At 36.6% G+C, this 27,578-nt stretch overlaps 1 protein-coding gene across 3 annotated transcripts in view; it reads right to left on the bottom strand.

The window, feature by feature from the left end:
• The window catches only part of LOC117405635 (limbic system-associated membrane protein), a 626,316-nt gene that overhangs the window by 44,473 nt on the left and 554,265 nt on the right, over positions 1-27,578 (bottom strand). For all 3 annotated transcript variants that reach the window (XM_059028421.1, XM_059028420.1, XM_059028422.1), the window contains one exon: positions 405-536. In XM_059028421.1, the coding sequence (XP_058884404.1) occupies positions 405-536 (132 nt within the window). The remainder of the gene's footprint in view (positions 1-404; positions 537-27,578) is intronic.

Below are 27,578 nucleotides of genomic sequence, written 5' to 3'. Positions count from 1 at the left end.
AATCGACACCTAAAAAGATGAAATGCAAACTTTAAAAATAAATTGGCAAGAACTATATTGATGTTGGTAACAAAGCACACAAGCACATTACAATCAATGGCCAATTGTATAAGGCTGTATATCTTTGAAAGATATAAATGTTTTAATATATTTAGAGCTGGCCCCATTCCAGCATGTGTGACTGATCACTGTACTGCATATATATCTAACCCTAATCTTAATCGGTAGGTTAGCTGTGTATACTGGCTACATTGATGGGTTCTTTGCCTCAGCTTTTCCACATCTGAGCATTTGATAGGACAACCCAGATCTCCATGGTACATTATCAAAACTTGTAAACTACATTTCAAATGAGATTCAATTGAAACTTTAATTGAAAAAAGCCAGATGCTACAGGTACTTACAGTTCACAATGACATTGACGTATTTAACGTTTGGTGAAGACACTTCATTAGCGGCTTTGCACTCGTATCTTCCAGCCTGCTCCCTGGTGATCCCGAAAATCTCCAGGTACTCATCACCATCAAGCTCATCAGCTGAAATGAAGAAGAAGTGGAGAAGATGAGAACTGGGATGTTAGGGAGCTGAAGTCCAATTATCCGAAAAGAAAGTCTAAAACCCTAGGCTAAACAACCCTCCAAACGGAGATGCTTAAACAATGAATATTTATGAGGTGAAAATGGATACTATGACAAAGATCCCTGGTGGTATCCAAAGCATTTCAGATAGTTACTGGTACTGATAGCCTAAGAAGCCTTGAAGAGACTTGCACTCAGTTGGATGTAGGTGTTAATTTCTCAGTCTGCTCTTTTCCTGCATGCAAAGGTTTAATCCCATTAAGGCCCCTGACACTACACTAAAAAAAACTAAACAAAAAAATCCTAATATTAGCATTTGGTTCATGCCGTTTGATTTTCATGTTAAAATATAATCTACCATACTATACATACGGGCATCCCACTGCTACACATTGGAAGCACTTGCACAGAGTGGTTATGTAGGTGTTGTAAAGATTTCAGAACCAAACAGTTAGAGTACATAGAACTAACGAAAAAACACTGACAACCTTTTTTATACACAATTCATATACAAAGATGCTCCATTATGGTAGGTGAATTCGATTTTTTAATCTTACATCTTGGAAGTTAAGAAATGTGATAAATTTCTTCTTGCAGATATTTCAATGGAACTATTCTACTTTAAGACACTGCAAACATGCCAGTCAAAGGAAAAGCAGAGCCTGGTACTGCGTTTCTTCAGGGTCAGATGTGCAGCATTGAAATGTTTACAAAGGCAAGCTGCAATTTTGTTTTAGTTCAACAATTCCTCATCCCAATTCCACCTCTTGTTCGTGTAGTCAGTCACAATAGGTTTGCGTGGATTGTCCAACAAATATATCTGGTCAAAAATGTTCACCCCCAATTTCCCAGCTGACTTATGACCTAGGACGTGCAAATATAACTGTCAAAACAACCATGACTACTGAAAAATGAAAAATATATCACTGCCACCGCCAGGATTATTCAAAGATACAAGTATTTAAATGAAAATAACAGGTATTTAAATGAAAATTCACTGGCACTGCCATCACTGCATATGACCTCAAAAGCATTTCGTTTTTAGCACCAACATCTTTTATGTTTTACACCAGAAAACATTTTATTTTTAAATGTCAGTATAATTATGCACCGATAAAGAAGTTACATTTGTTGTAAAATAACTATATAGGATCAAAGTCCCAACATATATTCCCTTCATGATCATTTCCTTATTAAAGATGACACAGATGTAATGTTTTTCTTTTGCACCTATAAGCTATCCCCTCTTTCGTGGTTTACTGTCACAACAAGTTTTATGTTAGTGCTGTTGGCACTAATCTCCCCTGGCATGTGAATGCCTCCGTACATGCACTGCACTGTCAAACTGTTAGGTAATGAGGCTAAACCAGTCGACACAGAGGCTCAAGTGAGCAGATACGCACGGATGCACATGGGTTTGGGAGTCACGATAAGAATATTCTCTAAAAGACTTTTAGAAAAGGTGTTCAATAGATATGCAGGTGTGGATGAACCAGATTTAAGGAGACACATCTACAGTGTACATTCTTAACTACTGGGTCATCACATCATCATACATAAAACAGAGTCTGCACTAGTCTAACACAGAACTAGATACAATGTGCAAATAGATGTGTGAATGTAAGCCCCCGGAGAATCAATGAAACTGTGCACATGCATATTTTTGAGAAACATGTTCTTTTAGGAGTCTAGATAGCTGCAAACACCTGAACAAATTCAATTGAACCATGTAGCATTTTCACATATGCACAAATGATTATATTTATTTTTGGTTTGAACTGTTCATTGAATTAATAATGAACACTTGTGTGTGGGGCTTTCATTCAACTTTAATAATAACTGGAAATAATAAGTGATAACACTATGTAACACAATTTTTGTTCCTGGGTAGTAAGTGTTATTTCCTAATTGCTTATGCCTCAAAAGTATAGAAAATGGCTATTATTCCCCACAAACTTTGCTTTTGTGACCAGGACAGTGATATTTTGAAATTTACCTATTTCCAATGAGAAAACGGGCGAATTTGTGTCTTTTCGTTCACATAAAGTCAGAAAAAAACAACATATGAATCCAAATTAACATGTATTTATACTAAAGTAATACAAAAATGACTGCAAAAGATTTAGAAGTGAGTAGTTTTTCGAGATTTACGATTATACTGTAAATCACTTTCACGAATCAGCCCCCAAATGTAGTCTCCCATCATGTTCTCGTTATACTGTCCTTGGTAGCGGCGTTCAAAGTCCAGTATATCCTGGTGGAAGCGCTCGCCTTGCTCCTCCGAGTACGCTCCCATGTTCTCCTTGAATTTATCAAGATGAGCATCAAGGGTATGGACTTTGAGGGACATCCTACAGCCCATTGTGCGGTAGTTCTTCACCAGAGTCTCAACCAGCTCCACATAGATTTCGGCCTTGTGATTGCCCAGGAAGCCCCGAACCACTGCGACAAAGCTGTTCCAAGCCGCTTTCTCCTTACTAGTGAGCTTCTTGGGGAATTCATTGCACTCCAGGATCTTCTTTATCTGTGGTCCGACGAAGACACCGGCTTTGACCTTTGCCTCAGACAGCTTAGGGAAGAAGTCTTGAAGGTACTTGAAGGCTGCCGACTCCTTATCTAGAGCTCTGACAAATTGTTTCATAAGGCCCAATCTGATGTGCAGTGGTGGCATCAGCACCTTCCGGGGGTCCACCAGTGGCTCCCACTTGATGTTGTTCCTCCCCACAGAGAACTCGGTCCGCTGTGGCCAGTCCCGCCTGTGGTAGTGCGCCTTGGTGTCCCTGCTGTCCCAAAGGCAAAGATAGCAGGGAAACTTGGTAAAACCGCCTTGGAGACCCATCAGGAATGCCACCATTTTGAAGTCTCCTATGACCTTGATGCCATCTCAGAAAAATGCAGATATGTATCCACTTAGGCAGCTGGAACTAAACTGAACTGTTGGGCTTAAGGCCCCTGTATTTATACTACTATTTATATTACTGGAAAGTTCTAGAACGTTCTAGAAGTTACTCCAAGTTTACGCAGCACTGAATCTATCTGGAATGTTCTGGAAAATAGGTAAATTTCAAAATATCACTGTCCTGGTCACAAAAGCAAAGTTTGTGGGGAATAATAGCCATTTTCTATACTTTTGAGGCATAAGCAATTAGGAAATAACACTTACTACCCAGGAACAAAAAAAAAAAAAAAAATTGTTACACGGTGTAATCATTAGGCCTAAGCAGCAGACTGCACACTGTTTGGAGTTGGGGATATTCGTCAGTAGTTTGGCTGGAATAGTAGAATTCGTAAGTCATGTATACCTTTATATGTAGTACAGTATTAGTTTGCAGAAATAAAATGGATAAGTAAAACAATAACTCAGGGAGATGAAAACAATGAAAAGGTATGATGAAATTTGGTCTTAGTTTGTATTTTTACCAGTAGTTCTAGTTTCATAGTTTTGTCTGTCAAGAGGTTTAGCTAAATCTCACAGCTTTCACACTGGAAGCACTAACTATTCTAATGGAATTTAAATTGCAGGGCATACATGGCCATGTAATTACATTGTAAAAACTGGGCAATTACAAATGGGTTCTTACAATAGCTTACAATGGTTTTCTTTTGCTGTGTATAACAGACGCTTTTTTCCATCATACATCACTGTTATTCTAGTTAAGTGTGACGCAGGATACTATGAGCAAGAAGAACCACATGTTATTTATGTTTTAACCTCTGAAAATGCTGATGTGCTCCCAATCCACAGAGAATGCATTGGGCTTGCTGTGTGGACAAATCAATCTCTATATTACTGCCTCCTGACATGGACACAAAATAAATGAGATGATACAAGACACTGCTGATTCCATTGAACAATGTTGCTAATACGTGGGGTGACACAATGGTAGGATAAACCTTTAAAGTTTTTTTTTCAAGTCTTTATCTTTTTTTCAAATAGATGTTGTTCAACTGTGCTGTTAAGTATTTTGCAGATCATTGCCCTCAGTTATATATGCTTTAATAAGGAGAGCAAGTCAATATATCTCCTTTACGAATGACTTACAGCAGCCACATCTATAATAAGAGCTATTAGTTTTTCCAGGGCCACTGATTTCCCAAAGGTTGTGCAAGAAATAGATTGTGTTCATGTTGTGTTCAGTTTTAAATAAATTGATGGAAAAAATTGCTCTTTTTTTCTTGAGTAAGGCTTGCTCAAAAGATTGGTATTTTTAAAGGGATTTTAATGGACTGACAGTGTTTGAATCAAGTTTTAGAGCCCTAACATTAAGAAATACACAGCACAATTAATGCACTGGTCTCTATCGGCACTGCAATTTGTTTGTAATACAGACAAGATCAGAGTTACTTCACCTTTGGTGTTTCTGTATGAGAAAAAATAAACTACAGTAAAAGTTACAAATAGTAGCTCTGATATACACAAATGATCCATGGCCATGTTTAAAAGAAGAGAAGAGGTGATAAACCACACATCTTGTTTAAGTCCAATACCTGATTTTATGACAGAAAATTAGGGATGGGCACCAATATCGATATTTTGATATGATATCGATATCGTTCGATAATCGCGATATCGTGGGATTAAAAAAATAAAATTCACTTAAGCTCAGATATACTTTTTATTGCTAATCTGCTAAAAATACAAACTCAGTACAATCAAGTTTATTTTATATTAATATACAACAAACCCTATACATACCAATCATGGATCAGTCTTGTAGGAAAAACACCACAAACTAAAGTATTATTTAACCATTTAATTAGGTACCAAATGCTATTTGCATGCTGTATTAAGCACCATTGGCCATCCATTTTGCATTATTAAGAGATATGCGCATGCGTCAGCGATTCATTACTTACGCTATTATGAATGTATTTTCGGTATTATAAATGAGATGTACTTTTAAAAAAAACAAAGTACATCTCAAAATAATGCAAAATTCGGCATGACATCGTACTCAATTATTATTATTATTTGTTTATTTAGCAGACGTCTTTATACAAGGTGACTTACAGAAACTAGGTGTCACAAGTCAGCATTTACTCGCAGAGCAGCTGAAGATTCAGTTACTTCCAGATTGGCAAGAAAGTCTGTGCGTAGCGAAGTATAGAAATATTTAGGTTTTGAGGTGGCTGATGATGGAATACTAAAACAATATAACAAACCCTTGTTTTTCGCCATGGATATTGTGAAGCAAAGCACACTAAGTTAAAGCAAGTTATTGCTTTTTATATGTAAATATCTGTTAACGTCTATATATGTATGCATGTTTGAAATTGCAATTGTGTTATTATATATATATATTTTTTGGAAGACTTCGATATTATCGATATCGATACACATGCATGGTATCGATATACAATTTTCATATCGTTACCCACCCCTACTAAAAATCCATTACAGCTGAAATAATTGCACCTGCAATTATGTTTATAAAAAACATTCCTTGAAACTTAGAGTACTCCTCTGATTCAAATGTTTGGTTAAGAAGGAACCACACTTCATAGAAAGCTTACATTTTCTTTTTATAAGAAATATTATTTGGCGTTTTGCTCAGATTCCTGGTTGAACTAAATCACAAGATAGTTGTGTAATAACACAACTCACAGTTCGGAAAGGTTGCGAAAGATTTCATCCCCATCCCTTTCCAATCGCTTTACGTCAATGGGAAACATGGTTTTGTTAATATTTAATTATTTATTTTTTAACCAACAACGATTCTAAATGGTGAAAATGGCTAAAAACTACTCCTTCTCATCTCATTCTGTCAATGGTACGTAAAATGTAATATCAACAAGGACAAAGGATGTTTAGATTCTATGGTACAAATATTCTGAAACACACCGTATCATTATTATAATATACATGTCATTGTTACAGTTACTGGCAACTCATTATTAACATGTTGATTCACTGCTTCATTGTGCAAGTACATAACATCACATTGGATAGGTGAATACTTACTGATCTATGAATGGCATGCTCAATAAGTCATGAACTGCCAGAAATGTTACTCCAGCCATCTGCTTTACACAATATTAACACTACATATATAACATTACGATACAGCAAGAACAGAGCCTGCATATTTGCTGCAAATGGTATTCTTTGTATGCAATTATTTATTAAATCCTTTCAAGAGGAGTACAATATCAGATGTAAGACTATAGATTATTTTGAGGATGAGAATTCCTAAAGCCTTTTTAAACACCATTTGGGACTAAGCAGTATTCTTTTGTATGGCATACAGAATGATCTGTCATGAGGACTTTTCATTTTGAGTAGGAAAAAAAAAATCACAACACTTGTCACTTTTTGTTCGGTATGTCTGGAACGCAATGTATTGAAATTCAATTTCCCTCCTAGAAAACGACCTTGCACCTACAATCTGAACTCCTGCTGCTACACTCCAGAGAAGGTTAAGAAGAGCTCTGAAGAATGTTTTTCTTGCCTAAAAGCAAGACAGCGGGACCTGGAGATGAACAATACACATCTCCCCAGTTCAAATCACAGTCATCAATTAGAGGGAACAAGAACAGTGGAGTTTATTAACTATTTTTATACCTCTCTGAACCCCTCCCCCTTGATCTCCTACTCCCTGGTCTCCCCCTCCCCCAGCAGCACTAACAAAACCATATCCTGCTGCCAAAACTCCTTGGCCCTTACACTGACCTAAACAGAGGCAGGTCTAATTAATATGGCATTTAAATTATTTCAATTCCGTTCGTTAGATCCTCCGGTACTCACACGGACAATAGTTGGTCTGCCTCCACTATTGTGGTGTGTGTACAAATATGTCAATAAAATAAATAAAACTAAATAACAAAATATGTGTTAGCACAGTAATGTGAATATACATTGTATGGTTGAAGATTCAGAACAGAAAGATGGCAGTGTTTTGAGATCTTTACATCCCTTGGATGTAAAGCCGCTTACAAGAAATATTGAAGTGTATTAATTAAAAGTATGGTTTATCAGTGTTTTCCCTGCACCCTATGTCAGGCTAGCAGAAAGCTTCACCTGCTGTTTTCTATTCCAAGTGTGTCTGGATGTAGCCTTACTGAAGGTGTGTTCTTTCTTTGTAGTGAGTCTGATTAACAAATCAGCAATGCTTGGCATGTGATCTTAGAAACAGCAAGCGGAGCACTCACTTCCCTGATCGATAACAGCATTACTATTCCTGAAAAAATCCCCTTCACCTGGTCCTTTTTTATTTTGACTTGGGTTTATAACAAAGTTCAAAGTGCCGTGTCAGCGGGTGTCATTTTATGGTAACTAAGGAGGGGCTATGCTAATATTTCGTTCTATATGGTATACCGTGCTATGAGTAGCTTCACTGTAATATGAATTTAAAGTTAAAACGAAATACATCTCGTAAAAGATAGCCAAAACAATTCAATGAAAAAAAAAAGAAAAACTACTATAATTATTAAAAGAGAAATGCCTTTGTGTTAAAATACTCCCCAACAGTGGGATACTATGATATTATGATGTTAAAAGCAGCAAGCAAAGGCTTTATTGATTTTGCTACACAGAGATCAACTTCTTGTTGAGATGTCAGTGGTTTTATCAGCAACAGTCTGGAGGTGTGTATATCCAAACTTGAAATGTGCGCATTATTGAATTCCTGAGAATGTACTTTTGACAATCGTGGGGAAGCATTGATGTAGCTCTGTGCCCTTTCCCTGGTTGGCCTTTTTTTATACTTTGGCTCTATGTTATTTGTTCAGAAGTTGTGTGATAAACATTACTTAACAAGAGATCTTCAATGGGATTATAGGAGATAAGGAAGTGTATTTCTGTTTCAGTAAGATGATGATTCTTCAATTTGTTCCTGAAATTTGATGCATTTTGACCTACGAAACGATGTTAATTGTACCAAACAGCACTGCCCTCTTGTCCTTCCATGCTTGGAATGAGCATTTAGTAAATCTAATTGATTACAATAATTTAAAATACAAATAACCACAAGAGTATAGCAGAAGTATTTCTGAAAAGCATTTGGATAATACATGTAGTTTCTGAAATGTATTACAGCTCACAGATTTTCAGCTTGCAAGGAAACTGTGCGGCCTGTTTTATTATTATATTGGTAGTAAAGTATAAAAATCTTGAATCTGATCAACAAATAATGACGCTGAACATCAGGCATATGTATACCATTACCACTGCTGTGTATTTTTGCATATTTCAATACCTCCAAGTCAGAATTATAAACTTGAACTATAAACTAGGGGTGGCCAAACTTCCTGACCCTACGAGCCGCATGCCAACATTTTCATACGGCCGAGAGCCGCAAGACACCTACTGTAAAACGTGAAATGTTTGCGAGCAAAACATTTTAAATACTAGCATTGTTTTAAACATTTTTTTTAATTCTCTCAAATATTATAATGGAATCTTGCACTTACTCTGTGTAGTACAGTAGTTGCTATCTCTTGATATCAGCAAAATATGCAAGAACAAGGGAGAGCATTGCAGAGCCTTACACAGTTCTGTGTCATTTTATTTTACTGGATGTGTGTGTGTGGGGGGGAGAGTATTGGGTGGCAATCTCCCTGCAAAAACACGTAGTGTATAAATAGGTTGATCACGGGTGTTAGTTTAGTGTTGTGCGGTGGTTTTATGCTGGTTTTAAAAAAAAAAAGAAGCAATTTTTTTTTGTTTTGTTTGACTGCTGTGTGTATTAAATACTTTTGAGAGTTTTGTGGATGACAAATGCAGTGTATTTATTTTGCCTGTTGCAACTTTAAACTATTAAACTATTAAAAATTGTCTCCCATGCCTCCTTTATCCAAGGGCAGAACTAGGGTCAACGCATTCCCAACACACAGCTAATAAAATACCTGTATGTTAACAAACCCCAAAATCTACAGGCATTAAGCCTCATAGCATGATGCTAGGTGAAAGTGGAAAAGGGATTTGTACATTATTAACATTATTTTACAAGGATGTTAGTTTTTCACAACTCCACAGGACATGTAGGAACTCACCAATCCGTCCACCAGTTCATCAGATGAACCAGTGAAACAGACAGTAAGCACTAGGGTGAATAACAATTGTATTTAAAAAAAAAAAAGATTAAAAAGAGTTGGCTCAATATGACTACTTATGGCTCACAAAAGTAAATGAAATGAATTGATTTGAAATGCAAGCACTGTTAGTGGACCAAAGAGCCTTTGGATGAAAAACAGCTAGTTTACACAAGCCCCACTGAGGGGTCTAACTAATGTTTTCAGCAGAACGGAAGCAATGCTAATAGACAAAGAACCCTATAGCCTAGCTGTCTTATCACATTGCAGCTGAGGCGCTAGCTGCTCCATGTTTTATGGAGCGTACAACACTCGTAGGAAACGCTTTATAAATAATCAGGATAAACAACAACACTTTAGAAGGATAAGTCATGAAAAATATATAGCTTTCCATTTTGAAGTCAAAGGTAGCCTTAGAAACAAAGCCCACCAGAGAGATAATTTAATGCAGTTATGCTCAGTTTGAACAGCCTGCCTCTCCCCGTACTGCAGAATCAGCCTGATGAAATAAGTAAAAAAAGAAAAAAATCTTTGGTGCTTGTTTTAAATTATGCTGGCACCGAACAAATCTTTGATAAATACTGCAATGAGCATTTCATAAGGTTATACATTAATTATACTCATGCTTATTTGATTGAAAAAAAATATACTGCCTTCTAATATCCATGTTGTTGCAAGAAACAGTGCTTTATATTATTTTGTTGTGTGATGCCAAGGTCAAAAACACCAGTGCCAATATGGAACTATCAAAGTTTACTACATCATGCCACTCTGTTGTTTTCCATACTTCCACTATCCTTTGTTAAATATTGTATTATTTTATCTTGATATACTGCCATTTCAATGAGATCCCCTCAAAATGATTGTAAGCAGTATGAGGACCATATAACAAAACTTAGAACATTTAATTTGAAGTTACTTTCTCTTTAAACTACAAAGGCAAATAGTAGGATTCCCATTGTGCAGCAGTTTGATTCATTCCAGGTTTTACAATGAGCTTAATTAGTCACCTATCAACTTGTGACCTTTTAGCTTGCCTAATTAGGATCAGGTGTGGCTTATTAAGATCACAGTAAAATCTGGCTGCAGCTGTTACTCTATTGGAGTCTTTTTTCCCATCCCTGTAAATCTCTTGAAACTTGGGCTGGACTAATCCATCTGTTCAATTTCACTAATTTACTAATGTACAAGCTGACAGGCGTAGGAGATGATCTCTCATAAAACATAATCACAGATTAGCAGACCGGTTCTCAGTTGTATACCCCTGAAAATACTGATAAATGTTAACACTTCCACCAAAGAGCTGGTAAATGCATTGCTTGCAAAGAAGCTTTATCTCTAGGGGTGGTAGGTTCATAGATTATAGAACATGCAAAACCTAGTTGTCCTCTGTAATTTATGAAATTCAACCTGCAATTTAATTTTCAAAATTCTCTGGTCAGGATAATACTCTTTTCCAAGAGTGCTTTGGCAACAAATAAACTTGAACAACCTTTCTCGTGACAGTTTTGTTTTGGGGAAAAAGACTGCTCGATTATCACTAATCTTAGACCACCAACGGGTAGATGTACTAAAGTGTAGATGTACTAAAGTGTTACTAAAGGCTGTCGCAAACCAGTTGCAAGCACGTCAGAAGTCCAGGGTGAAATGTACTAACCATGCACAATGCCGTTTGCGACCTTTTAGGGAATGCTGTGTGGCAGCAGTTTTTCTTTGCGGTTCAGCCTTAGATGAATATGTAATTATGGGCATTCCTGCATAAATTCACAAAAATGGGGGTTTTCAAATATTATAATGAGATATACTAAAGCTGCTGGCAATTGCAACACTTACAATTGCATCAATTTGTTAAGAACTTTTGAAAGCACGTTCTAAACAGTCGTAATATCACATTTAAAAGCCAGTATGAAAAACACTATCCCCTAACCATGGCCGCTATGATTGCAGCAAGAAGGAGATTATTGTCTTCAGCAAGAATGAGTGATTTGTAGGTGAGAAGAGAAAGGATATTTCGTACCCGCATTACCCTCTTCGATTTAAATGACCAAATTAAACACAGGTACAGGCTCGGCAGCTACATAATTCTTGAGCTGCTGTCTGATTTAAAAGATGACCTGGAGCCTGTCACCCAGAGAAGCCATGCTATCCCTGCAGTGGTCAAACTATTGTCCACCCTGCATTATCTTGCCTCTGGGTCCTTTCAGGCGACTGTGGCAGCTGTTGCTGGCATTTTCCAGCCTGCTTTTTCTCATGCGTTGCCAGTTGTGCTCAATGTTTTTTTGAGGCGAACACCCAAATACCTATTTTTCCCTAAAAGCAAGGTGTACTTACAAGCCTTGAAAACAAATTTCTATGACATTTCTGATTTCCCCAACATATTGGGAGCAATAGACTGCACACATGTGCCGCTAACCCCTCTAGCTCATTCTGAGCATCTGTATAGGAATAGGAAACACACCCATTCTATTAATGTGCAGGTGGTTTGTAATTGTGCACAATTTAACACTGCACCACTGACTAACTGAAATAAAAACTGACAGTATAAATTTAGCTTATAGGCTACTCTTGATAATACAAATTAGTGGTATAATGCAAAATTTGTTGCTGGTCCCTTGAAATTTGTATTAACGAGAATTGACTGTCTTCCTGTAAGTATCATAAATTGTCAATGCGGCACCATGATCTATTTTTTGCTAATTGTCTAGCTACTATAGGCCTAGTTAAAAATAATAATAATTGAAATTAAAAAAAAAAAAAACATTTTTTAAATCATTTAGTTTCAATTTAAAATAGACTTTTATTCGCATTGTACACCAATGTGTACAATGCAGCAGCATTATTTATTTAAAGAAAACAGAGACAAAGAACCAAGCAAAGTCAACAGTTTGCCGTGGTACCCGGTTGCTGGGTGTCATGCAAACTGTGAGTCCTACTTTAAAGAGTGTTTTGTGACTGCCAGTATCAGCGCAAGTATGTGGCGCTGGACGTCAGAAATAGATTAAACCGGTGAAGGATAATAATGAAGGTTATCACTGTGAAACAGTATTTCAAAAGCACTCACAGGCGAGTTGAGGAATGTTGAATACAGTACTGTTTTAACTCCTCTGTGGTTACCACATGGATTTCCATTGTGTTGTGAACTGTGTTACTTCCTGAACTCTCGTTCTGAACCAAGAACAGAAAAGAATTGTGGGAAAGCTCTTCTGTGTTTTTACACGCAATGTATAAACAGCACTCGTGGTATATTAAAGAATCAGAAACTGCAAAGACAACAGGAAGGTTGAAGGGGTGGGGGGGGGGGGACTTTTCATCCAGTTCTTCGGACTGATAATACAATGTGAGTTATGTGTTGCCTTCAAGATGACTCATCTCAACAGTGATGATTCTGCTGACTGTCACAATAGATCTGTCTTCCTGGGTGCACTTCCAGCAATGATCATTACTTCTTTTTAGACTTGTGAAGTTCAACGCGATTCATTACTCCTCCTTCTAACATGTTTCAAAATGCACCATTCCTCCATACTAGCCATCTACAATTCATCACATCTTCAATTTGGACCGATGGCATCAGGCTTCATGCACTGAAAACTACTTGCTGCATTACTAATACTTTACCTAATAGCTAGCTTGAAGTACTGTAATATAAGCAAAATACTACCAACACACTCTGAAAGGTATTGTGGTATGCATTTTTACTTCACAACCTCACTATTATTAATTCTTTAACCAAAAATGTGACCCTTGCTGCCAGTCAGTTAAAGACACAGTATATTTATTTTTTTGAATATTTAAATACCTGTTTAATATCATTGTGTGTTCTTTATTATTCTCTATTGTTGACTATGCTTAGATCATTATTGATTATGTTTCCTAACTAATCTAGCAAACATGTCCTTTTCAGCAATTAAAAACTGAATTCCAAAGCATGATCCCATGAGGTGTGCAACTGTCATTTTCTACCGTCACTCAACTTTGGCAACTGTGAGTTAATAAATGGGAAAAAATCTGTACAAAATCACAGTTCCAGACAGAAATGACTGCTCTAAACTCCCCATGCTTCTGCACACCCCCACGTGGTCCCTCTTTTGTCAACCTCTTTTGATATTTATTGAACCTAAACAAACCAAGAGTCTCAGTGAACGCACACCAAATCCTGACATAAATACCCCCAAAAGCAGAGGCTTCTTATTATCATGACACATTGTGTGGTGGTTTTGACATGTGGGTGTCACCTTGTTCCCTAAGAACCCTCTTTTCCAATACTACAGATGCACAGTATAGCAACATTATCAAACTGCCTGATGCAGTTTAGGTCTGGTCAATGCTGTATATGTTTGTACTTTTACAGATTCCTATTAAAACCTTGCTTATAATTAGCCACCGCCTTCAGATTCTGTGTTAAGCTGTCTTTAGAAGACCTCCCACCAAAAAGCATCCACTCTTCCTATTACTTGTATCTTTGAAGAGTGCCTGGAGCAGAATATGTCAACCTAAGATACACATTGTGACACTTTAGGGGTTGTTCAAAAATCTCTCCCAAGCCTAAAGTTTTTTTTTTTTTAAATGCTTCAGGGTTTATTCCTCACTTAGTGAAATCCCTTTGACCCATACAAACTGATTGTACTGGTTTCAGGGCATTAACCCCCTTTCCAGCTTATTTGTAATCCTTTTATCTTTTACAAGGTAGCAAACAAATTCAGAGCGCATATGAAATAGCTGCAAATGCAATTGACCTTGTGCTAACTTGAACTTCAGTTTCTATAGGGAAGCAGTGTGGAGTAGCGGTTAGGACTCTGGACTCTTGACTGGAGGGTCGTGGGTTCAATCCCAGGTGGGAGGATGCTGCTGCTGTACCCTTGAGCAAGGTACTTTACCTAGATTGCTCCAGTAAAAACCCAACTTTATAAATGGGTAACTGTATGTTAAAATAATGTTATACAATTGTAAGTTGCCCTGGATAAGGGCATCTGCTAAGAAATTAATAATAATATACAACACCCTTTCTTTTGACAGATTCTTTGGGGGGATGACTAATGTCTGATTTCACTGAGACCAATTAGCACTAGTCTGGGACAACCTAATGGTACCTAGGGTAAGGTAATTCCTGATTAGTGCTCATCGGGTCTGCAAAACCAGCTGTTTAATAATAATATGCTATGGTGCTGCTGCTGAGAGATAGGAAGGGAGGCAGCCACTGTATTCTACACCAATAACTCCCTTCAGCTTTTTTTTTCTTTTCTAAATCCGGATCAATTCTAACTCCTGTTGACATCGGTTCAATACAAGTCGATCCTCACAATAAGATACCCGGCATGTATGTGTGGAATTAGTGGGGAGAATGGAAAATGTGTCATAGGATTATTTTTTTTTTTTTAAATCAACAGCAGTTAGAAACACTCACATTTGATATGAAATAGAAAGACTACTGTTAGTGATATTGATTGAGCTCATGTTGCTCAGGACCACTGAGTGCTGATCAATAAATACAGACACAGACGTCCCTGCATCTCTCGCATTCGGCTTGTCCTTTTTGAATAAGCTGTTTTTACAGATGGGGCGTGCCAGTTAGTCGGTGGCGTACATTGTGTGTTTTGAACACAAGTGTGGTAGAGGTCTGTGAGGTAGCACAAACAATGGAACACATTTGTCAACTAGCAATAAGTGGTTAAAGTCAGCTAACTGTCCAGAAACTGAAAGCAAATGCAGAAAGAGAATAACAATAATGAAGGGGGTGGGGGATTCTATTGCACCAGAGAGTCACGTTGCTATTAGGATACAACACATACTCCAGTTACCTATAATAAAAGTCTTGTCTAGACCTCGGAAATACTGTCTAGACCTGAAAATAATGTGTATATTTTAAGACAATAATAGTTATGTACAGAGTCCTGGAAAGTGTTGGACAATCCGTGCTGGTTTGTAGCGCTTGGGGTGGGACATGTGTTGCCTCTTTCACCCCACTCATAATAGATAATCGTCTTTGAATGCATGCACATTATTTAATGAACAAATCATTTCACATGAGCAGAGGTATCCTAAAATGTTAGCCATTTTCCAGGAGTGACAAACAACTCAAGGACAGACACTTTGCAGGATGCTGTACATGTGCTTCTTAATATAAATCTACTATTTATTCCCTATATGATTATTTTTCCACCTGATTACTCGGCTGGTGAAATCATCCAGAAGTTTCTGTTCTGTGAACAACTGCAAGCTTTCAACAACGTGTCACATCATGTTGGGGAATAGCTATGTGTCATGTTAAAGAAGACATGCAAATCCCAAAAGTTTATACTGCCGTTTAAGCTGTTGCTAATACGTTTGCCTTGCGCCCAGATTTAGGTTTTCCATTCAGCAAGACATTATGATGCAACGCATTGCTGGTGTTACCAGATACACTATGTGAGACCAGTAGTAATTCTAAACATTAACCAGTAGTAACAACTCCAAAGCAGGGAGAGACAGCCCACTTTCTCAACCTTCATTTCCACAGAGTCTGTAATAAACAAGCAATGAACGACTGGCATGGTGCATGACTTTGATATTTAAATAGGAACTCTCCAAGGTATCTGTGACTGCTGCTCCCGTTTACATAGAGAACATTACATGTGTAATGCAAACATATCTGATGGGACTGATATAAGCGGTAACCTTGAAGACAGCACATCTGCTTTGGTGCCAGGTACAACACTGAATGCCAATGGCCATTAATGGAGTTTAACTATGAAGCACTCCTGAGAATGAAAGACTGAAAGTCGTACTACAGCTTATGATACATCAGGGGAACAATGACAGAAGAAGACTATTATACTTGTATCCAATTATCATAGTTAAAACACGGTATGCTTACCTGCAACACATTTTAGGAACTCTTCAGTTTATTTTAAATTGCAAACTATAACCTTATAAAAAGTATAATACCTAACAGCTGCTATAAACAATCTTCCTTAAATTATAATCTGCATTATTGTGGTTAACAGTGTACAGGTGACCAATAAACAGACACTTATAATCCAGGTGCAATTTTGTTTAATGATTTGTAATTCCAGTGCCTGATAGCAAAAAAAAACGTGAATAATAAATGATGCTAATTAATACAGCGGCGTGTATTACTTTATTTATAATCCCTGGGTTTGTTCTGAAATAATAGTCCCGTTCTTTATACACCCACACAAAACACAGAACACATACACAAGTCAGTTAGTGAGAAAATTAGTGCTCGTGGTGCAATACAGTTCTCTGTGATACAAGTGCAGTGATGTTGTCCGGTTTGGTGCTGGCTTTGGCAACAGCTCCGGATCATGTTAGCCGTACACGACAGTACAAACAAACAAAAACACTCACATTTTCACCAGTCTCCTTTTAGGTTTGTTTTAACCATTTACAAAAAGAACAGATCACATTACCTTGTCCCCTTTTTATACCGTCACTCATGACCCCTCGGTCAACGAGTGCACCCGCTCCTCCAGTCCGCGGATGCCATGCCGTTTCCTGTCCGGATCATTGGTTTCGTGTACCGTAGCTCTGCCCCCTTTCTAGATGGCTGACTTCTACTTAACCCTAGGAATGAACTGTCGTGCCATCCAGTCCAGGGTACTCTGTTCCCTTTACACAGAGCCCTCGCAGGGAGGGAGGGAGATCTAACACCAAGAATCATTCGATCTCTATCACAATTATACATTTATAAACTTCAGATTTGTAAACTTTATAAATGTCAGGGTATGCATTTACATACTTACATAATACATTATTCTTGCCATCAGTGCCCCAGACTACTATTATCTGCAGGCTTGGTAGTCCATTGGTTAAAGAAAAAGGCTTGGTACCAGGAGGTTCCCAGTTTAAATCCCGGCTCAGACTCACTTTGCTGGTTCCTTGAAATTCGTATTAATGAGAATTGACTGTATATATGCTAAACAAGTCTAACTTAAATGACAAAGTTAATCATGAAAATAAAAAGCTCACTTTTCAGGAGCTGCATGGCTCGCTTGAGTGATTTTTACAGTCAGCTTTTCAGCCCTGCTTCTTCAGAGATCTGCAAATCTGGTTTGAACTTGAAAAAAAAAAGTATCCAAGAAAAATCACATTTTGCATTAACTAATTACATTCAAACCATGAAGAAGTTAACTACTTTTTAAAAAGAAAAAAAAGAAAGAAATGCTAATGTTACAGTCTAACATCTACAAGAAAGAATCAATTCAAGTGACAATTCTGACATTGCTAGTTTATTTTTTCAAGGCTCTATGGATTTCACCTCTGGTAAATTAAAACAGCAAGTCACACAATTTCACACAGCAAGTCACGCAAATGAGTGATTGCAAATGAGTGATTACAAATTATTACTTATAGATCTCTTAGTAGCCAGTGGGTGTTTTCAGTGTTTGGGGGGGGGGGGGGGGGGGGGGGGGGGAATGCAGTTGTTCGTGCTTTGTTCTCCCACCATTATGAAGGCGTGTACATACGGTTTAACACATGTCGGGGATTAAAAAGGTCTGAATGTAATATAAAATGCATCTTTTGTGTATGTGTTTTGTTTATTTTTGGAAAGTGATGTTTTGCAAGTTGCAATATAGTATATACTGTACATCACGTATGGCTCAGTTGAATCAACATGTATTTGATTTTATATATTTTTTAAAGTTTATTTATTATTGCCCCTACTCAGGAGCACATTGACAAGAAGATTTTATAGTTACTGAACTTAATTGCAGCACTGTGAGGTGAAAATTACCATGACAAATGCATAATTACGGGACATTCACACAGGCTGACAAATATATAATTATCAGACAATACACATGCTCTCTGTCAATAAAAATGTATTTGGTCTTGTTATAATGGCAGATTATAATTGAGCCAATTATTTTTCCACTTTTCTCATTTTAGACAAACACAAATGGTACTGTTAAATTCATTCTAAATAATTGTTGACATACATTACTGTTTTAAACCCCAGCTACATCACACTTGTCCCATGTCTTAGTCATCGTGTTAGCATATCTGTGATGTGAAATCTTTGATTTTAAGTGTTCCACACCAGTCTCTCAGTTCCCAATCTCCCTTCTCTTTGAAACCTTCTTGTCACTGAAGTAAATGTGCATGCTTAGGGAGCCAGACCATATATATAAACTGCATACGTATATACACACATACACCTGCCTCCACTATATTCCTATCGGATGATAATAAAATTGTTTATCTGTTCACATGACTTCTAAATATTAGCTGTTTAAAGCTACTTAAAACATTTACTTCCATTCTGCAATTTCCCTATTGTTTTTTTAAGATTCACCTGTAATGGTGTCAGTTCTCTTCACTAAAACTCTTTCAGACACACAAAAGACTCTCAGATCTAAATAAATAATTCTTTAGACCAGAGCAGACTTTGAAGCTGGAGCATTTTATTTTTAATTAGAATCAATCAGTGTCGCTGTACTGAAATGCAGCAACAAGAGCACACTCTTCAAGATGTGGCCATTGATTCAAATGGTATTCTGCACTGAAATGGGCATTTGTAAATATTTATTTTTACACAAGGGAAAAGATCATGATCTTAAATTGGTTTGATCTGCCTAAAACGTCATTGTGTGCAGTATTAAAATGTAGATAACCTTTGTTTTAAAATCACATTTTTCACAGAAAATTGTGATTGACTGAAATACTAGAACAGAGCAATCTAAGCAGTGCAGAAGAAAAGTACTACTATTTCCAGTCTTGCCTGTGTGTTCATGTGCATGTGGACTGGGCCTTGATGAACTCATGCAGTCTGTAATCCAAACTCCTACTCCCACTGCAATATACATTGATATTGCTCTACTGCCAATGGAAACAAACAGGACTGACTGATTTCAAAAGGTCTGAATCCCAGTGGAAAATGGGATATAGGAATAATACAGCAGTGTTGTCCCACAGAATGATGTTAATTACTACTCTCAGATTTACATTCCATTGCTCATAATTTTCTTGTTAAATTTAAGTTTTTACAAAATGCCAACGAGCCACAGTAGGTGCATTTTTTGATTTACTGTACTGTAGCTATAACACGACTACAAGCAGAAACCAAAGGGTGCACTTTTAAATGTACCTCCAGGGAATTGAACATCCCAAACAATGCTTCAACAGCAAGCCAAAATTAATTTCATGTCATTTCTCTATTGTTAGTAGTGCACAGCAATTACATTAAACTGTTTCTAGTGTTTTTTTTTTCGTTTCCTCACAATACCTAAGACTGATTTATCCTACTTCCCCCTGTGGATACAACCTGCTTGGGTTTATTTGTTCAGTCCAAACTCCCAAATGAGACATTGATTTTACATTATATACTTCCATTATTCAGTTCGCGTTTTATAACTTTTTTCCTAAAAGCCCCGTGGTAAGGAGAGTTGACGAAGCACAATATGATTCCTTTTAAATTATTGCAACATACACACACCATGGAAGTGAGCAATATTGTAGAAATGTGCTCTCCAAATCTGAGGTGCTTTCAAACAATGTTCAGAGTTCCATTATGCGAATCATATTTACTCTTCTGTTGGTGTACTTGTGGCAATTATCCATTATAGTATGGACATAAAGAAGCTTAATGCATTTTTTGTTAAAATTGCACAAGTATGTTTTTCATCTCAACTAATCATTTAGTAAGCCTGGGAAATAATCCCCAATGCTGGAGTAACGTTATGTAATAATAGAGGATAAGAGTACTAAGGTATTTTTTCGGCAAGAAATGTATTATTAATTATATGACACATGGGTGGCTGACAATCCCTTTAGAATTAACGTCAGAATACTTTTGTCCCACTATATGCTCTTTCTACCTATCTGCTTAGTTATCTTTACAAGGCAGTAAAGTGACCAGTAAGCATGTAGTCATGCATGACGGGTTGTGTAAGAACATTTAAAGGTATAACCGTGCTGTCATTTTTTTTTTTTTTTTTTTTGCTGCTGTATTTATTTGAATGTATTTTTTAAAGGAAAGAAAGCTGCCCAAATGAGACACATTGTTAAAAACCTTGTTAAGTTGTATGGTTATGGTCCACAGTGATTTATGCTTTTGTGTGGCCACTGTAATTCTGTCCTTGAACCCCTACCTGAGGCTGTAAATATAAGTGAGCCTGATAATGTACATGCTGACTGATAGAGTAACACAGTTAATCACATCTGTTTAATTGATGGCCTGGGGTGAATTTCCAACATGAAAATATTTTAATATTCTGCTTCACAATATAAACACTAATGTGGTCGTTTCCCATTTCGATAAAGAGATATAAGGCCACATATTTAGGTTAGGTGTTTACTAGCCTGCAGCATCACAATTGCAATTTCCTGTGCTGCTCTTTGTAATTAATTGTGTAAATATGCAAGTATAACTATGTCCCTTACAAAACTGCCAAATAGCTACTGCTGTATATATACTTATTAGTTATTCAATGCCAAAAAGCAGTAGAAAGTAGAGAGAAGAGAGGCAGTCAGTAGATTTCCTTCCTGACAGGGTTTACATTATGATATCACTGACAGTATGTCTGAGACTCATCAGTTACTCAATGTATCAAAACATCACATTCATGCCTTTGTAGTAGTCTTAATGGAAAAAGCAATTAGCATTTTTTTCCCTCTAGCTTGCTGCCAAATTGTTCTGTCACAACAGGCACTCTTTGTAAGGGAGTTAGCCAAAAATGTGTCCCGCCATTTTGGAAAGCCAACTGGCAAGTTAAAGATTACAGACTAGAAGAACTACCATATAGTCCACATAATAGTCTTTATTATCTACGCCCATACTGTAACAAAAATGCATTAATTATTTCTTAGGGGCTTGAGCAGAATGGTACAACCCAGAGAGCCATGGCTTTTGCCATTTTTATTTCACTTAAACACGTTAGTGATTTAGCTTAGGCATTGTATTAATTTATATACATTCATATGATTGATTAACCTATTAAGTCGACCTGTTTCATAGTAAAAAAAAGGCCTGGGAATTAAGATTCAGTACATAGTTGAGAGGTGCTGATAATAAATGAAATACTTTAGAAGTGCATATGTTTATATGATATACTATTATACTATAGTATTTTTGGGGGAAACATTTGCTGTTGGTAGCCATAAAACAAATTGTTTGAGAACCACTGTTAGTGTAGGGGTAGGAAACTCCATTCCTGGAGTCCTGTTCCATTACAGGTTTAATAGGTATACTGTAATGAGGTGTAATTAAAGTTATTTGTGACCTGGTGAGAGGCTTAATTGGTTCAATTTAATTAAGGGCAAAGCCTTTGGTTGGAACTGCTGGATGATTGTGAATCAAATGTCCTCATTTTTTTTTTCCACCGCTGCCAGTAGAAAATAACATTGCACTAGATGGTGCTGGTTCTAGCAAACTTTATAGACCCTTTGGTTGTTAAAATGTCACTTGAAGCTATTTACTGTGCTCTTAAATCCATTACATGAAATATGAAAACTACTTTAATGAAATGGGGCTCTACTTCAGGACCCTGGAGAGCACCCTTACAATGCTGGCAGCTTATACTTTGACAATACTTTGAACACATTTTCTGGCTTTTTGCGAGTGCATTATTATATGTTATAATGTAAGTGACTAATTTTAAAGCACTGCTTTTTAAATGAATGCAAAGACATAACACTTATCTGTTACGACAACTCATGGTCCCCATATAGCCTCTGAAACACCGTTTTTGTTAGTTTTCTATCCTAGAATTAATCAGCCCTCCTGGGACCTAATCTGCATCCAACAGCTGGGGGAGATTTGAGGCATGCCACTGCACTTGAAAACAGGTTGCTTGGTAATTGCACAAGGTGATTTTAATTAATTTGAATGGTTTAATCGTTGTAATTGTTTAATTAAATTAACTTATGTATCTTAATGTTGATATCAAAAAAATGTTTTAAAAAAATTAATAGAGAGATGTGACAATAAGTATGTTCCTGAGAAAGTGTAGCAATGGAATGTGTTGCAGGGTGAAGCTGTAAGTGTGTGGCTCACCTGAGCTTTGAAAACAGGGTCTCCTGGCCAAATATTCAAAGCTCAGTGTAGGAGGTTGTACATAATAATAATAATAATAATAATAATAATAATAATAATAATAATAATAATACATAAGTAAATGAAAAATTGTAGAGCACCAAATGGTATTCAGACAGGTCATGGGCATAGCTTTTGCTCGTGCTTGATTTACCAAGTAAGTCACAAGGGTCACGTCAATACAGAAATATTTATCTCAGAATTTCAATTTTTTTTCCCATGTGTCTTTAATGAGCCAGCATAATATTGAAAGCAACGCTTCACTCCATGTACTGTAATGTAGTGTACAGTATGTGGGGCGTTTATGCTATTTTCTGAAACTGATATAAGTTGGGATGAAAATAGTCGTATAACTTGTCAATTAATATTTACCTGGAAGGTGATACAGTAATCCGGTATCAGTAGGGTTATACTCAGAATATAGTGGCATTACCAGAAGTGATATTCAGTGGCTTTAATTAAATTAACTCTTATCTGCTTTACCAAAAGATAACTGATTAAATTGTTTCAGTGTCTAATACTAAAAATGTGCTAAAAAATAGTCATTCCTTGGCATTCAAATGTCACTTCACAATTTCTAAACCCGGTGTTTTATACAGACATTCGTAGCATAACTGAAAAAAGTGAATACTGTATCTATACAGTAATATAATATCAATATACATACACCTGATTCAGTTTCTGTTCTGCTGTTTTGAGTTTTGACCTTCTATACTGCAATAGCAGTCTGCAATGTTGAGTATAGTTCTTTTTTGGGCCTCTATAGAGGTCTGCAGAGTTGAAAGAGTTCAGTATTGCCTTTTTGCTTGGGGTGTTATTACATTTGATTATAATGGGAATCTCAGTTAACTGCAACATGTATTGTTCTTTGTAGTTTCTCTTACTTGTCTAATTCAAGTAGCATTGAGAAAAATAATTTGGTACAAGCATCGCTTAAACCATCCTTCCGTCAAACATATTCAACACTAGACACAAAAGCACAACACCCTGTAATCTGAGCTCTCGCCTGGGTGGTGCCACTGCAGTAACAGTGCAGGTGCAATCGCAATATGCTATTTTTTTTTGTTATTGTTGTATTGTGTACATAAACTGACAAATCTAGTGTAAAAATAACTTAATAGTATTATATCATCATCAGAATTATATTCAATTTCTATCCATTATGTACGCTATTTAAATGTTAGCCTCCAGCTTCTACTATGGAACAACAGCTATCCCACAAGTTAACATAAGCTTGAGATATTGTGCACTGCTGAGAATTTCCATACAGTATGTCATTGGCTCAGTGTGACTCAGTAAGAATGGATTAGGGATTCAACTGCAACTGTTTTGGTATTTTAAAAATATTAATAACATGAAAGAATAAGCTTATCCCGGCATAGCCTTCATAAAATAAATAGCATGTAGTCTAGGCTGTTGGCCCCATATTGTACTGTGTTTTTGTTCTCAGTATAAAAGTAATTCATGGGGAAGCAAGCATACTCATTTCCTATCCTCCTGAATTCTTTCTATGTTTTTCATTTCCTAAATGTTCACAGTTTACATGACCCCATATTATACACACCATCAATATGAAATGTCAAGTCCTTGCATGATTTAAGTCCTCTATTACACAATTAATTCAAAAATGTTTTTTGAGAATACCATTGCAGAGGAATACCAATAGGTGTCTAGCCATTGCATATGCAGATTGAATTTGTTATTTTCTAGGAAGTAAACAGTGAATGGACATTTCACATGGATGTCCTACATATCCACGCTTCATTAAGCCACTAAAGTGTTCCAAGTCATTAGGAATAAATGTGGTCTGATCCAACAGCATTGTACCTGTTAAATCAACAACAGATTTATTTTCAATGGAAATACGATAAACCCATTAGCAGGATTTAAATAGATGTGGCAAAAAGCAATTTCTTTGGTCACATAATTTAGTAATATGTCACACAATAAGCACAATATTTTTACACTTAATTTCCATGTCATTAGAATGTCATAAATTATTATACCTCCAACCTCCACAAAAAATAGAAATCTGTTAATTAATTTGAACATTCTCTTTAAACTTCCAGTACACATTCTAAGTTTACTGTTAATTTTAAGAGTGGTGCTTTTGAATTACTACTTGTTTATTCTTCCATCGATTAATTGATTTTCTTTACCAACAGAAAGCAAAAATGGTTGAAAATATGGTTTGTTTAAAACTACCTACTGTACAGTGGTGTACCCTTTGGGATCATCTCCGGTACTACACCAAAGCATGTGGTAGCTGGGAGCAAGTCCAAATCTACTCTATACTTTTATTTTCCCAGCAGTGTGCCTAAAAGCTTTTATGGACTTACCCCCTGTAGTGTGTACTTGTTTGATTGTTTAAAACTCCCCCATGGCGACTGTATTAACAAACACTCCTGCATTGATAGAACTGATTATTTTCAGTGAAAATTCTATATATATATATATATATATATATATATATATATATATATATATATATATATATATATAAAAGAAAACTGCTTGTGTCTGCTCAAACACAACATGTTTAGGAACCTTTCTTGGTTAATGTAAACCACATCTGCTTTTTTTCAAATGTCCTCATGCCATGATACATAATTAGGGCCAGCACGTTTGTATTGTTAGTTTAAGTGTTCCAGCATGTTTGTATTGTTAATGTAAGCATTCCAGGTACTTTATTTCTTAAAGCCTTTTCAGCTCAATGGGTTTTACAAACACACTTTAAGTGGAAGCTTTGAATCAAGTTTAACATCACTTTAACGTGAGTACTTCCAGTAGCACTGGCAATACAGGAATTAAAATGAAGTTCATTATTGTCATGCAAAGTGGAGGAAGCTCCATTACTTTTTGCTAATCAAAGGCAGACTCTTAGATTCATGAGTCTTGTCTCAATTTGCTACCACTGGGAGCTTCTAATAAAGATTAATTCCACACTAATTTCTCCTGTACGTTTCTAATGAGGCTTGTACCCCTCTTTCCTCTTAAGTATGGTCTCTCTGGGGGGCCTAGAATCCCAGAAAACGAGCAACACCAACTTCTATTCTAGTGGAAATAACAATTGATATTGTTGCTGCTTCAGTTGATTCCCTGAAGTCCTCCTTCACAATCTCCAGGGTATTACTCTTTAGCAGGATGGTTTCAACAGCCCTCGGCCCCATGCTGTATGTTTTTCCTAATGTTTATGCGCTGGTAGGTTTGCTCAGCAGCAGTTTACCCTCGCTACTGAACACTGAAATGACATGATAAATTGCTGGGAGTTACACGCATTTGTGGTCACATCCACTGTGCGGATGCAATGTGTTCACCAGCCAGGATCTTCTGAAACATGCTGCCAGCAACTCTACAGGATTATTCATTCACTGCCAATCTCTTCTGTGATGGAGTCATATGTGTTAAAAATGCAGATTGTTTTGTTTTTTTCTCAAAATAATTATTTGCATAAAATGCATCCACTCTAACCAGGGGTGCCAGATGTATGCCAGATCACACGAGATCCCAGATCTGGTAACTTTTTGTCTGACCGGTGAGAATTATAAAGTTTACAAATGATGAACTATGTGAAAAAAAAACTAGTATAAAAAAACACGCTTTCCTGTTTCAGGAATAGAATGACAAAAGTGCACTGTAATGGTACATTTTAGGATGTGACATCTAAGGAAATTACTTGTGTTTTTTACTCTTAAAAACAACAGTGTTGTTGCTCCTGTTCATCAGATTAGTTGGCCGCTACTGGTACTGTTCAAACCTGAAGATTATGTTAAAACGTGGCTTGGCAAAGGTCGGCATGCCGATACCAACAACAAGGCAGGAAACCAACACGCAGATGTGAACCTGAAGCATATATATGGATGCTTCTGTAAATCAAGGTCAGTACATTCGGTCCATAAACAAAAATTCAATCCCTCTTTCTTAATTATAGGATCCGGTAGGTTTTTTTAAATAAATGAACCCCTGACAAAGGGTCTCTCAAATATTGTTTTTGTTTCCATGTACTGAAAAAAAAATAAATAAAAATAAAATAAAAACAGCATGTCAGTAAATTAATCTTTTCCATGTCCATATTATATTATAATGTATATAATGTGCTGTGGTGGCCAAATTATTGCCTGACTTTTTTTTTCAATGTTTCAGTGCAGAGACAATAACTTTACTCCAAACAGCAGACCATCTATAATGCATATATGTACAGTATATATATATATACTGTATATGTTGATTTTGGTCACTTTATTGCTGAATTGGTGTGTGTATATTTGCACTGTGTGGTCCAGTGGTTAAAGAAACAGGCTTCTAACCAAGAGGTCCCCAGTTCAAATACCAGCTCAGCCACTGCCTCACTGTGTGACCCTGAGCAAGTTACTTAATCCATGTATCGGGCACCAAGTGTAAAAATAAATTGATATTTTAACAATTGATTTCATGTAAATCGTGTATTTTTTCCTAGATTAACCAAAGAAAATCCTGATTTAGCTTAATACATAAATGTTAACAAACACATTCTTAAAAGTTTTGAAATGTGTACATGTGTTGGCATTGTAGTATGTAATAGGGGGCGTTGTGATCCAGTGGTTAAAGAAAAGGGCTTGTAACCAGGAGGTTCTTGGTTCAAATCCCACCTCAGCCACTGACTCATTGTGTAACCCTGAGCAAGTCACTTAATCTCCTTGTGCTCTTTCAGGTGAGATGTTGTTGTAAATGACTCTTCAGCTGATGCATAGTTCACACACCCTAGTCTCCTATCTTGTAAAGTGCTTTGTGATGGTGGTCCACTATGAAAGGCGCTATATAAAAAATTATTATATGCAGGCATTCACAATATTCATATAATGAATTAACCTGCAGCATTGGTAAGCGGAATAAAAAAGGTAAATCTTCTCACAACAAGTAACGTGCGGATGAAACTACCTTAAGACAATATATACAAACTG

This window comes from Acipenser ruthenus, chromosome 8 (assembly GCF_902713425.1).
Source record: "Acipenser ruthenus chromosome 8, fAciRut3.2 maternal haplotype, whole genome shotgun sequence".
Classification (NCBI taxonomy): Eukaryota; Metazoa; Chordata; class Actinopteri; order Acipenseriformes; family Acipenseridae; genus Acipenser; species Acipenser ruthenus.
This window is presented reverse-complemented; position numbering and strand designations above follow the sequence as displayed.